Here is a 12,236-nt window from a genome sequence, read left to right on the forward strand (position 1 = left end):
TTGAGCTAATAAGCGGTGCTATTGCTCAACCACTATATACTGAGTTCACTAGCTCAGTGCAACTCCATCCTGCAGTCTTCACTCTTATCATTAATGTTGCTTGCTTCTTGTTCTTTAAACAGGTATTTGCTTGTCTTCCTGAGGTTTTGTTTTTTGTTTTATTTTTCTGTAAGCCTAAGATGTGACATAAACTATTGCTCACATGTTTGCAAAGGAACCAGGACAAGTCTGTGTTTCATGCCCTTGCCATCGGTGCGGGTTGATGTGAATATATTGACCAGTAATCCTTGAAGTTGGTCAAGTGCCATTGAGTTCACGTGGCCAACCTATCAAGTCACCCACATTCATCTGTCCCTTCTCAAGGTTATCAGGAAAGACTACAACCAAATACACCGTGTTGGTAGCCTTTCCCATCTATCAACCTAGAAACCCTGCTGAAAAAGTGAAATGAGGTTAGCCTGCCTGCCATGGCTCTTTCAAAGACACCCCCTGCTAGTTCTTAAAGATGTTATTTATCTTTGCTAAGTAGCCCCCTGGCCTCTGAGGAGTTTAGTCTAAGTTCTCAACAAGGGTCAACATGAAGACTTACAGTCTCGGGTTTCATTTCTCATTTCAAAACAGGGATATTTGCTGCTCTCCAACCTCTGCCTACATCTCCACCGTCTGCGGTTTCCCACACATGGTTAGCAGAAGCAATCTACCCTTTCAGGATCTAGTTTGTTTGCAGCTGAACTTGAACTTATTTGAAGCACCTTGATACATTCCTTTTTTTTTTTTTTTTAAATCAACTCTCCTATCAGGAGCCTCTGCTTGATTTTTCTTATACCTTGCTTTTCAAACCTGTGTACTCATCCCTGAAAAATCTGGAAACAGTGGTGTATGGTGTACACACTTGTTAACCGAACCTAGGAGGCTGAGGCACAAGGACATCCAGAGTGAGGCCAGGCCAGGCAACATAATGAGACCCTGTTTCAAACAAAACAAAACAAACAAAACAAAAAAACCCTAACAATAATGTCAACAAAAAAGCAAACTAATAAAATCCCAAGAATCTGGAAGCAGAATATGCATTTGTACTTTGAAATTTTTTGTTGGATATGGACATGACTTGAAGGGACATTCCGTGAGACCTGCCATCTGGAGATGTGGACCTGAGGTCCAGCTCTAATGATGGCATGAAGCAATGGGGAAGGCAGGAGATTCTGCTTGGCTAGTCCAACTCGAGGCTACAGTGCTACCAGACAGTGCAAGAGGCAAGGCAGGTCCTACCTTCCTGGACATGTATCCACCTCCCCCCATCCCGTTCCGATTTTAATAAGCCCTTAGTGGTAATTTGATCTATGATGAAGTTTACTGTTTTGAGTTCCAGCGATGGACTGCTCAGTCTAGCCATAGGGTCCTCATCCCAGATATCTCTCCCGCCTCTGCTCTGCCCATGCAGGGAAGACAGGTGTGGGCTGCTGCTGTAGGCAGGAAGTGGAGGAAGGCAGAATCAAGAGAGCCCCACTAACACCACAGCCCAGAGGCACTGAGGTTTGTTGTTGTTTTTTGAGGGGAACAGTCATCATAATGACACTTTTTTTAAAAAGAAAAAACAAACGAATAAAAAAAGACAGTATTTCCTCTCCTTCGGCTGCTGGGCCTTCTGAGCAGACCTATGTCTGCTTCGGTGTGCCAGTGTCATCAACCAGAAGTCCCAAATAGAAAACAATGTCCCTTTCCGCACCTTTCTCTAACACTCAAATACAAAGTTCCCTCCTCACATGGGATCTCCAAGGCAAGTCTCCTCCTGCATCTTCACACACTGTCTCCCCGAGACCCTTGAACTACTGTCGCTCCCTCGTGTGGGAGGCCAGCCTCTCATCTCTTGCTGTCCTGCCTTCTCTCTGAGGCCCGTATCTCAATCTAACCATGTCTTCCTGTTCTTTAAGGGCCTCCAGATTTCAGACTTTGGAAAAGTAGATTTCTGTGTTGTGAACCTAGCAGCCTTACAACTCTGGTTTCTAGTGTGGCCCTCCCCCTCCTCACCCGGATTTCAGACATCCTGGTTAATGCTGTATATTTGGAGTTTTGCATACACTCTCACACCTCCTCTGTGTAGTGTTGCCTGACCCCGGCCAGTTGTCTCCTGCTGTGGGTGAAGCAAACAGTGATCGTGCAGAGGTGGGCTGGCTTGGGTCTGCCCCAGGAGATGGCTAGTTTGTTCTAGAGCATAACCCGGATGGGATGGAGGGATGGAGGGCTTCCCAAGGCGTTACCCACCCACCTGATTACCCTTCCTCCGCTCCCACACAGAAGGCCACCTGTGTGTTAGTGTCCAGAACTGTCAGATAACCCTCAGCGAGTGGCTCAAATCCACTCTCAGTCAAGAGGGCTTTATTCAGTGATCTGTTGAAAATAAGAGACCGGGAAAGGAGCATCTATCTATTTCATGACCAGAAATCTAGGCTGCTGCCTGGAATCCGTTCCTGTGGTGGACGCTGTAAACGAGACCACCTTATCTAGTTTGTAGTCAGGAGTTGTCTTGGTAAGTATGATCCCTGTTGTACAAATGAGAGGCCAGACAAGACCAACACACCCCTAACGTGGCTTCTCATTCTCCACTGCTCTGGGAACTATGAAGGGGATACCACGTGTGGATAGAAACGGAACAGGGGGACAAGGAGGCACAGACAGGGCCCTAAGATGTTGGGAAGCCGTGACCCAGCCACTGTCAACGTTGGAGAAATGTGTATCATTGCAGAATGGTACTTGGTGGTGATCAGCTCAACCAGGCTGACTCTCAGATTAATTGCTCCAGGTCACCCAGCCTGAGGAAGGGGCTGGGCTGGGAGGAGGACACAGGTCTTCTGACTCTAGTGTTCTTTTTACTCTGCCGCAGGTGTAACGTGGAGAAGGTGCCCTGTAATTCTCAGTTGGAAATAGAAGGAAACAGGTCAGGACCTGCCTTATATCCCCATGTCTCTAAACACAGGTATCCTTTGGTACCCAAAGCAAGCCGATGCATAGACTTGGTCTTTGGGAACCCCTTGACCTAGTCACCGCTCCCCTGCCCCCAGTCGCCCCTCCTTGGGATGGGGTTGCAGGCACACATGTTCTTAAATACCTGCTCTGCTTTTGAGGCCATTGTGCGGTGTGCTCACCTGAAGAGCCCACCTGTACATGCGTACCTTACAAAGCTGGCAGGAGTCATCTGGCCTGCTAAGCCTGCAGCACCTCAGAGGTAGGTCTCTGCCTCCTCTGCCCCATCTGCCCCTCATCCTGGTGTGCCCTATGGACCTTGTCATTCCGTGTTACCCAGGTATTAAAGCTTAACGCTGAGTACTCCAAGCACTCGTGGGGACCTGATGTGTGTAACATGAACTTGGGTGCATGTTCATCTTGCTGAGCATCCTGGAGTTGACTACAGTTGGCATGGTGTTTCTTGTATTTACTCCCGAGCGCATGCTGAGCTGGATTTCAGGGTCTGTGACCTTTGAGCGTCCCACCGTGCTGAGTCCTAAGCTTCCTCGGCCAGTCTGTCTCACTTTCATGTGCCTCTGCCCCGGCTGGGTGAAAATCAAAAGTGTTCTTTCCCTGAAGATGCTAGATTTCGATGGTGTTGGTTGATGGGAGATGGATGCCCAGTTAGGAGTTATCAGTACGTTGAGGGTGGGATTTTCCTCCCTTTCGATCGAGCTAATTTGTTGAAATTATCATTGTAGTGCTTGCCTCCTGTCCTTCAGTTTTGTCAAATGATCCAGTAATGTAGTCTACATCCTCAACCCAAACCCAATCAGTGCAGGATCTGATCTAGAAACAAGAGGAGAACTGAGGTTGTATCCTGTATTTCAGGATGAACAGGTTCCCATCTGTGACCTTTTTTTTTTTTTTTTTAGAATAAGGCCTTAAATACAAGTCTGTGGAGAGGAAACTTGAGCAGGATTGTTGGTGTCCAATCCTAGAAAGCATACACACCACAGTGCCTGCTGAGCATGGCCAATGATGCTCTCTCTGTCTCTATCATCAGGAGAAAGGAAGGATTCCGGCAGACTTGCAACAACAGTGACTCTGTAAGACTGGGCTGTTTACATAATAAAGTGACTTGCCTGGACCTAGAAAGGAAGCCTAGAGTCTAAATGGTGAAATGGAGGCTAAACACCTGCCCTGCCCCCCACCCCATTCCCAGAGCAGGCATTTGTCTGAGTCCCTTTCCCTTTTGCTCCGCCTCCTCTCCTCCATCAAAGCAGTCATGTCACCATGAAAAAGAGGATTAGTGACTTTAAAGGCTACTGCAAACCTCTGATGTCATGCCTGGGCCTTCTGAGGGTAGACGGATATAACCTTTTGCAGTCAGGACCCGGATAAATCCATTTTCACTAAATACACATTTAAATGGTCGTTTCCAGAGGTTGGAAGAGTCTTGTCTGCCTTGCTTCCGTGGATGCTCTTTGGAGCTGGTGTCCTCCCATACTGCCTCCTGCTTCTTTGTCCCCCTGAGCCTGAGCGAATTGTGTGGCATTTGGAGTTGTTTTATCATAAACTAACCCTTCTTTAGAGCAGTTGCTCAAAAACCCTTTCTTTCTGTTCAAAATCCCAACGATTTCCATACTAGTCTCTGTGTAAGTATTGAAAATGGGCCTGACTTCCTTGCTCATCTTCTCCCTCCTTCTGTTCCTCATTGGTACTTTGGGAGCTCAGTCCAGTGTTCCAGTGTGGGTCTCTGTCTCTATCTCCATCCATCACCAGATGAAGGTTCTATGGTGATATGCAAAATATTCATCAGTATGGCTATAGGATAGGATCATTTCAGGTTCCCTATCCTCAGCTGCCCCAGGAACTAACTGGGGACCTCGCAACAGAAGGAGGGAGAAGATGAGCAAGGAAGTCGGGACCACGAGGGGTGCACCCACCCATGGAGACAGTGGGGCTGATCTATTGGGAGCTCACCAAGGCCAGCTGGATTGTGACTGGAAAAGCAGGGGATAAACCCGGACTCTCTGAATATGGTGGACAATGAGGGCTGCTGAGAAGCCAAGGACAATGGCACTGGGTTTTGATCCTACTTCTTGTTCTGGCTTTGTGGGGGCCTAGCCAGTTTGGATGTTCACCTTCCTAGACCAGGATGGAGGGGGGAGGACTTCGGACTTTCCACAGGGCAGGGAACCCTGACTGCTCTTCAGACTCGAGAGGGAGGGGGAGAGGAGTGGGGGGAGGGGGAGAGGAGTGGGAGGCTGGGAGGAGGCGGAAATTTTTATTTCTCAATAAAAAAAAATCTTTAAAAAAAAAAAAAGAAAATGGGGCGGGGGTAAAACAGATTGCCTGGTGAGAGTAAGGTGGAGGGACGGTGGGACGAGGAATGTCTCCGTTGGCCTGTGTTTGGCACCGGGATTAGATTGGAGCGAGCATGAGGGATGAGAGTGTACAAACCGAAGCACCCAGTAGTGTGGGCATAAGCAGCTGTCGGAGGAGATGTGGGTAAGCAGACTGCCTCTAGAGACGTGTGTCCGTGTACAGCTAGACTTCTCTGTCCAAAGAAAGAAGAGCCAGCCCCGTAGGAAGCAGCAGAGCAGACCCGGAAGGCAGTGAACTCCAAAGTGAGGAGCCTGAGTGTGATCTTCAAGAACTCAGGTCTCGGAGGCAGCTCCCGCGTCCTGGCGGGTGACTGTCTGGTGTCCCATGTTGAGGATGCAGATGAGGATACATCTGGGTTCCTGCCGAGAGGATGCAGTGACCAGTGTGTGGTGTGTGCTGTGGTTGGTGGGCTGGATGCCGCCCACAGAGGGAACTGACTAGGCTGTGAGAAAAGGAGAGAGGATTCGAGGCCATGTCACATGTTCGTGTTGGGGCTGGCGCTCTGTTAGCATTGTGAGACAGGAACTGAATGAGGCGTGTTAGGGGTTAGAATGAGCTACAGGGGTGTTGCTGGGGAAAGGGGGAAACATCATTCCGATAAGGAAGTGGCACTGGGGAGGATGGCAGAATACATTCTCAGAATGTCTGCTAGACGTCCGCAGACCGAGACTGAGGTGGGGCCCTCAGAACTCTTGGCTCTGTTACCTGAGCGTTTCCTGTGCCATCTCTAGGAATGGCGGTGAAAGGAAATGGGGTATACACGTGGCATTATGTATACATGTTTCTGCATACATGTGTGTATGTGGGGGCGGGGGTTGTAGCCCAGCCCTGGGGGTAACCCAGCTCTACAGACTCCACAGCAGGACTCTTAAGTCATCTCCGTGGCTGTTAGCAGCCCTCGATGTCGTGATTATGTCATTAGTATTCACTGCTCTTTCAGAACCAGCCAACAAATTCTCTTAGACAAAGCCTATTTTTAGCAGCCTTGACATTAGGTTTTCTATATTTCTTTAAATGGAGGAGAATGGCTCTCGTGCCCCAGCGTCTTTGCACTTAGAGGCTTCAGCTGGATTCCAGAAGAATTACCATGAAGCAGCATCGTGACCAGGTGGATGCATTTAGACAGAATTCGAGTTCTGGGTGCTGAGTTTCTCATTCCCTGTCAGCCACTTGAGACCTCACACAGTACTGCCAGTTTTCCTCCTAGACTGCCTGGGGAGGTTCCAGCGTGATGTTCAGTCTGAGAAAATGTCGCCTAGAGCAGGACTTTCAGTACTGGTCTTGTAGCTCCCTAGAGATATCCCGTCCAGCTAGAGACTTGGGGTGGGGGTGGAGTGTTGCTGTGCCATCAACAGCCTAATTTTCCTTAGCCCAGTGTTTCCCAAACTCATTTTTTTCAGTGAGCTCTCTTTCCAGGAAACATCGTTAATAGCCAATAGCCCTGTGAGTTGGTGTGCTGTGGCACACTCTTTGAGCAACGCTGGGTTAGAGGTCTAATACTTCATTTAGAGCGTATGTGGGTAACTGTGGGTTCCGGTGTCTTCCTTCACCCTCATTACAAATACTGCCGATGTAGTGTTGCTGGCGCAGGCTGCTGTGACTCCTGGTGACTTGACCTTTACGGTACTCACTGAGTTATGCTCACGTACAGAAGGTGGGTGGACAAAGACACTAGGTCCATCTGCTCACTGGGGGGGGGGGGGTTCCTGTGTTTGTTTTGTTGCTTGTAAACCCAGCACAAGCTAGGGTCATCTAAGAAGAGGGAACCTTAATTGAGAAAATGACTCCAAAAAATTGGTCTGTAGGCAAGCCTGTGAGATACTTTCTTGTTTGATGATTGATGTGGGAGGGTCCAGCCTGCTGTAGGTGGTGCCACCCCTGGCAGGTAGTCCTGGAATGTCTAAGAAAGCAGGTTGAGGTGGGCAATGGTAGCACACTCCTCTAAACCCAGCACTCAGGAGACAGAGACAGGCAGATCTCTGAGTTTGAGGCCAGTGAGTTCCAGGGTGGGCAGGACACAGAAAAAGCCTGCTTCAAAAACAAACAAAACCAAACAAAAAGGCAGCATCAAAAACAAAAAAGAAAGCAGGCTGAACAATCCAGTAAGTAGCATTTCTCCATGGCCTCTGGCTCAGTTCCTGCTTCTAGGTTCCTGCCCTGGCTTCCCTCAGTGACAGAGTGTGACCCTAGAGGTGTGTGTAAGATGAAATAAACCCTTTGTTTCCCAAGTTGCCTTTGGCCATGGTATTCTAGCTCAGCAACAGAAAGCAAATGAAGACAGAAGGCCTCCCCTAGCTTCTAGTATTACTCTGGCCCTACAGGCCTTCTCTTCCTCTCAGGCTCCAGCTATACGAATGACGACCCCTCGGGACGAGGAAAGAACCCCTATTGGAAGTAGCAGAATGCATCCTTTTATAGGGATAATGTTGTCTTTAAACTCGATTCCATGGACATTTTGATCAAAAAATGGATTGATACTGAAGATTGCAGAGATTAGATAGATTTTATATGCATAAACCCTTTTCTGTTCATGGGTCAGATCTGTCTTACTCCAGAATTTACCAAAATGGCTAATGCAGGAACTGGCCCTCAGAGAACTACCACCACCCACCCATTTAAAGCAAGCAGCATCTGAGCCCTGGGCTCTTCCAGTAGAGAAACGTCAGACTTTATTTGTTTCTAAAAGATTTGTGTCACAAATAAACCAAAAGCTCTGACGCATGTTTACCATACAGAAGTAAAGACATTGTAAGAGTCAAAGGGCAGGATACTCAGAAGGTGAGAGTCAGTCTGAACTTATATTTTGAAAGGACAGCATCTCAGGTTTCCAGGAGGAAATGGTGAAGGCAACTGGGAGCTGGCAGGCTAGGGAGGTGACAGGCCAGGGAGGTGGCAGGCCATTTAGCTGTCATGTCAGACAGAGGGAGGTGAGAATTCATACCTTCTCTTGCTATTATGAAATGTCAAGTGAGAAAAAAAATGTGTAGGGAACTAGATGGCCGGTGTCAGTATTTCTAAAAGTCAAGCGATAGGTGGTAAATCTACTAAAAATGTCTCAAGATGCCTGCCAAGAAAATAGAAGAGCCAGACTTGGTAGTCCATGTCTGTAATTCCAGTACCCGGGAAGATGATGCAGGAGGATTGGGAGTTGAGGGTGAAAATATAAAAAAATAATATAAAGTGAAGAAAGAAAATAAAATGCCTGCAAGTGTATGTCCTTTTCCAAGTGTCCCTGGCAGTGGTAGACATTGTAAATGTGATCAATAGAGTCTTATGATCTCAGTATCTTAGGTAAAGTTGGCATGTAATTAATTATTCTGCTTATTTACCTTGCTTTATTGGTCAGCTCTGAAGGAGTCAGTAGTGAAGCCTGCTGCCCATTTGATAGCAACCAAAGCTTGCCATCTGACACACACACGTCGTTTTGTTAGGGAAAATAAAATGGGATTTTTGACCTGCAGCACATTGTTGAACAAAGTAACCCAATCAAAGTGTTGAGCACTCTGTGGGTGACCTGGTTCAGAGCTGCACCGGATTATAAATCTTGGTGCAGAGTTATGTTACTGTGAGCATGAAATTACCCTATTTACTCTGATCTCTTTCTCCTATGCTTATTTCAAAACTTTCAGGACAGATTACACTTAAAAGTCTATAACCTCTGGATGTTTTGTTTTGTTTTTCAATTCCATAACAAACAAACAAATTCCTTCTCCTATTCTTTTAAACCTCCCAGCTTTAGACTCCTTAGTATCCCATCACTGGGCTATTTGACTTAAATTATTTTAAGTTACCCTACGATGACCACCTTAAACATCTTAATCCTTTTTACTTTTACATATGTGTTGTATGTTTCTCTGTGTGTGCACATGCTGTGGCACGATCCCATCACTGGGCTATTTGACTTAAATTATTTTAAGTTACCCTACGATGACCACCTTAAACATCTTAATTCTTTTTACTTTTACATATGTGTTGTATGTTTCTCTGTGTGTGTACATGCTGTGGCACGTATGTGCAAGTGTAGTAGGAGGCCTCTTACTTGGTCCCAGCTGTCCAGACTCCCAAAATAACCACTCAGAAGCTGTATTAATTAAATCACTGCTTGCCCTATTAGCTCTAGCTTGTTACTGGCTAGCCCTTACATCTAGAATTAACCCATTTCCATTATTTTATATTTTAACACAAGGTTTGTTTCCTACCGGCAAGGTTCCAGCTGACAGTTCGCATCTCTCTGGCTCTGCCTTCTTTCTCCCAGCATTCAGTTTAGTTTTTCCCGCCTAGCTCTATTCTGCTAAGCCACTGGCCAAAACAGCTTCTTTATTCATTAACCAATAAAAGCAACACATATAGACAGAAGGACCTCCCACACCAGGACAACTTGTGGGAACTGGCTCTCTCCTACTGTTTGGGTCTGGATGTGGAACATTAGGCTTGGTGGTATCTGCATTTAGTGTTGAGCCATCGCTCTGCCCCACCCCCATCTTATCTTTGTTTCAGCCTAGAGGAAGCAATAATAATTAGAACAGCATCAGAGTGCCACTCTTCCTGGACTGGGTGAAGTCAGGTGGCGATGCTGAGTGAGGGCTTGGCTTCTTTGCCTCCTGTTTCTTGATAACTGAGGAACGTGGTATCTGTATTCTTTCTTGATATGTGGGGTACTTCTAACAGCTAACCACCCACCTTCTAGAAACAAAAGCATGTCCTGTACTGATTGAATGGCACCAGAGTCTGGGATGTCAGAGCCAGTGTCAGTCGTGGCTCAGTGAGCGTGAGATCCAGACAGGAGATCTCACTAGTGACTGTGGTGTGCTCATGGCTTATGTTTCATACCTCGCCAGAATTCTGGGGTCCCTTAGATAATCGGGAAACAGCTGCAATCTTGAGGAAATTTATCAGCAGTGTGTATCTTCTTCCAAGAACCTGATCTGAGGAGAAAGCAACGTTTCTCACCCCCTGCTATAATGTCATTCTAGTTTCTAGGTTTTCTTCCCAAATTATGCCTATCTAGGATATCCTCAGGACTGCATTAATTTCCCTATGCCATACCCCCAACCCCAAGTGGGTGTTCTAAAGCATAACTTCATTTTTTTTTATGGAGTAAGTCATAGTTTTACTTTTGTTGCTTAAAGTAAACAAGACTTACTTTGACTTCAGGCAGTTATATTTTGTCCACAACCATTAAAGGCAACTGATCAGCTTCATCAGATGATAAAGAAAATACAGGCTAGGGTATTTGCCGTGCAGGTTTGATCCTCATACTACAGAAACCAATCAGGCACGTGTTTAATCCTTGCACTTCAGAGGATCAGAAGTTCAAAGGTCAGCCTCAGCTACCTAGTGAACTGGGCCAGTTTAGTCTATATATGAGGTTGTCTGGGGGTGGGGGCAGGCAGAGGAGAGTGGGGATCATAAAAAGGGGGGAAAGTATTAGACTTACTGCTCTGGACTTGAAAGGCATCATTGGAAGATATACCAGCCATTGTTTTAAAGGAAGGTATTTCTAAGCAGGTTAGTCTAAAGCGTATGTCCTGCAGTACCTAACTGAGGTGAAGCTGGTATTTATGCAGGGGATGCATCATGTACAGCCTCCATCTAGAGTCAGTAGAACAGATGGGGAAAGGTCACCTGGTGGGTTGTAGAGGTGACGAGAAAAAAACCTGGCTTCTAAATCTCAGTCGTATGTGCATGTGCACCTGGCATGCAGGGTTTGCAGGTCCCCTCTTATGGGTGAAGCGTGGTCCCACTTATGGGTGAAGCGCGGTCCCGCTTATGGGTGAAGCGTGGTCCCACTTATGGGTGAAGCGCGGTGCTTCTCTTTGTGCGCGTGACACAGCCATCATCTTCCTGCGTCCATTCACCCTGGGAGACAGGAAAGTGCTTGCCACCTGCCCCTGGAATCCCCAAGTTCAGGGAGATCTTTCTCTTCTCCCGCCAGCCCAGGAAAGGATGACAGGGGAAGACTGGATTATAGAACCTGTTGGCATCCTTTGGGAAGGAGAGAAATTTCTGGGAAGGGCGGTACAGAGAGTTAAATGCAACTAATAGTAAAGTGACTGTCCCCCATGTTTACGGAGAATGCATCTTGATTGTGGGGGGATCATAACATGTTTGAAGGAGGTGAATTTCAACCTGAATTAGCAATATGTAATCCTAGCAGCTAGAATGATTGCCACAGATTTGGCTGTCTTTGGGCTTTGGAGTAGACCGTGTCTCACCACCTCCAGCACCAGATATAAGAAATGTCCAGTCATCCATGAGGATGCCCGGAAGAGAAGGAGACTGTTCTGCTGAGTTCAGAAGGTGTCCGTGAAACAGCTGGGGCATGAGACCACACCTTGGAGGGCTTGGTCACCAGACAACTTCCTTAGGTGGCTTCCCCAGAGAAAGAAGGATAGAGTGTTTAGTCCAGTGGGGCTTTATTTTTTAAGTAAGATAAGATACATTTGCTCTCATTTAATAGCACCAACACCAAGTCTGGGAACAATCCGCTCTCCTCTTCTGAGCACCGGTGACTCTGAACTTGTCTCTCTGGTGAACCGGGGATCTGCAGGTTTGACAGGACAGAGAAGCCAGGCACAGGTGGCCTTTGTGACCTTGTGCTCTCCGAGTTCTCGTCTGTTTCCTGGGTCTAGTCCCTGGTGTTTAATTCTCCCTTCACAGGAGCATGGGTGAAATCCGGAGTCTGTCTATCACGGGTGTCCAGAGCAGAGATGTGCTTGTAATCTGTCAATAGAAAACTGACACCATCTGTTGGGGACGTAGGAAATGACACTGAAGATGTCACTGAGGTTTGGGTCTTAAAGGCACGACTACAGAAAGGTCTGGCGTGTAGATTGATGCCAGGATTTGAAGAATATTAATTTTAAAGGAAACACTCAGAATTAGAATGTGTGTGTGTGTGT

The 12,236-nt window shown here is 47.0% G+C and overlaps 1 protein-coding gene across 7 annotated transcripts in view; it reads left to right on the forward strand.

Moving 5' to 3' along the window:
* Smarca2 (SWI/SNF related, matrix associated, actin dependent regulator of chromatin, subfamily a, member 2) overlaps positions 1 to 12,236 on the forward strand; it is a 170,199-nt gene that overhangs the window by 149,392 nt on the left and 8,571 nt on the right. For 4 of the 7 annotated variants that reach the window (XM_013348059.2, XM_026781645.1, XM_026781644.1 and 1 more), the window contains exon 29: positions 2,882 to 2,935. The exons of the other annotated variants lie outside the window; for them this stretch is intronic. In XM_013348059.2, coding sequence (XP_013203513.1) covers positions 2,882 to 2,935 — 54 coding nt within the window. The remainder of the gene's footprint in view (positions 1 to 2,881; positions 2,936 to 12,236) is intronic. 7 annotated transcript variants of the gene reach the window in all.

The sequence above is a fragment of the Microtus ochrogaster genome, chromosome 8, assembly GCF_000317375.1.
Source record: "Microtus ochrogaster isolate Prairie Vole_2 chromosome 8, MicOch1.0, whole genome shotgun sequence".
NCBI classification, from domain to species: domain Eukaryota; kingdom Metazoa; phylum Chordata; class Mammalia; order Rodentia; family Cricetidae; genus Microtus; species Microtus ochrogaster.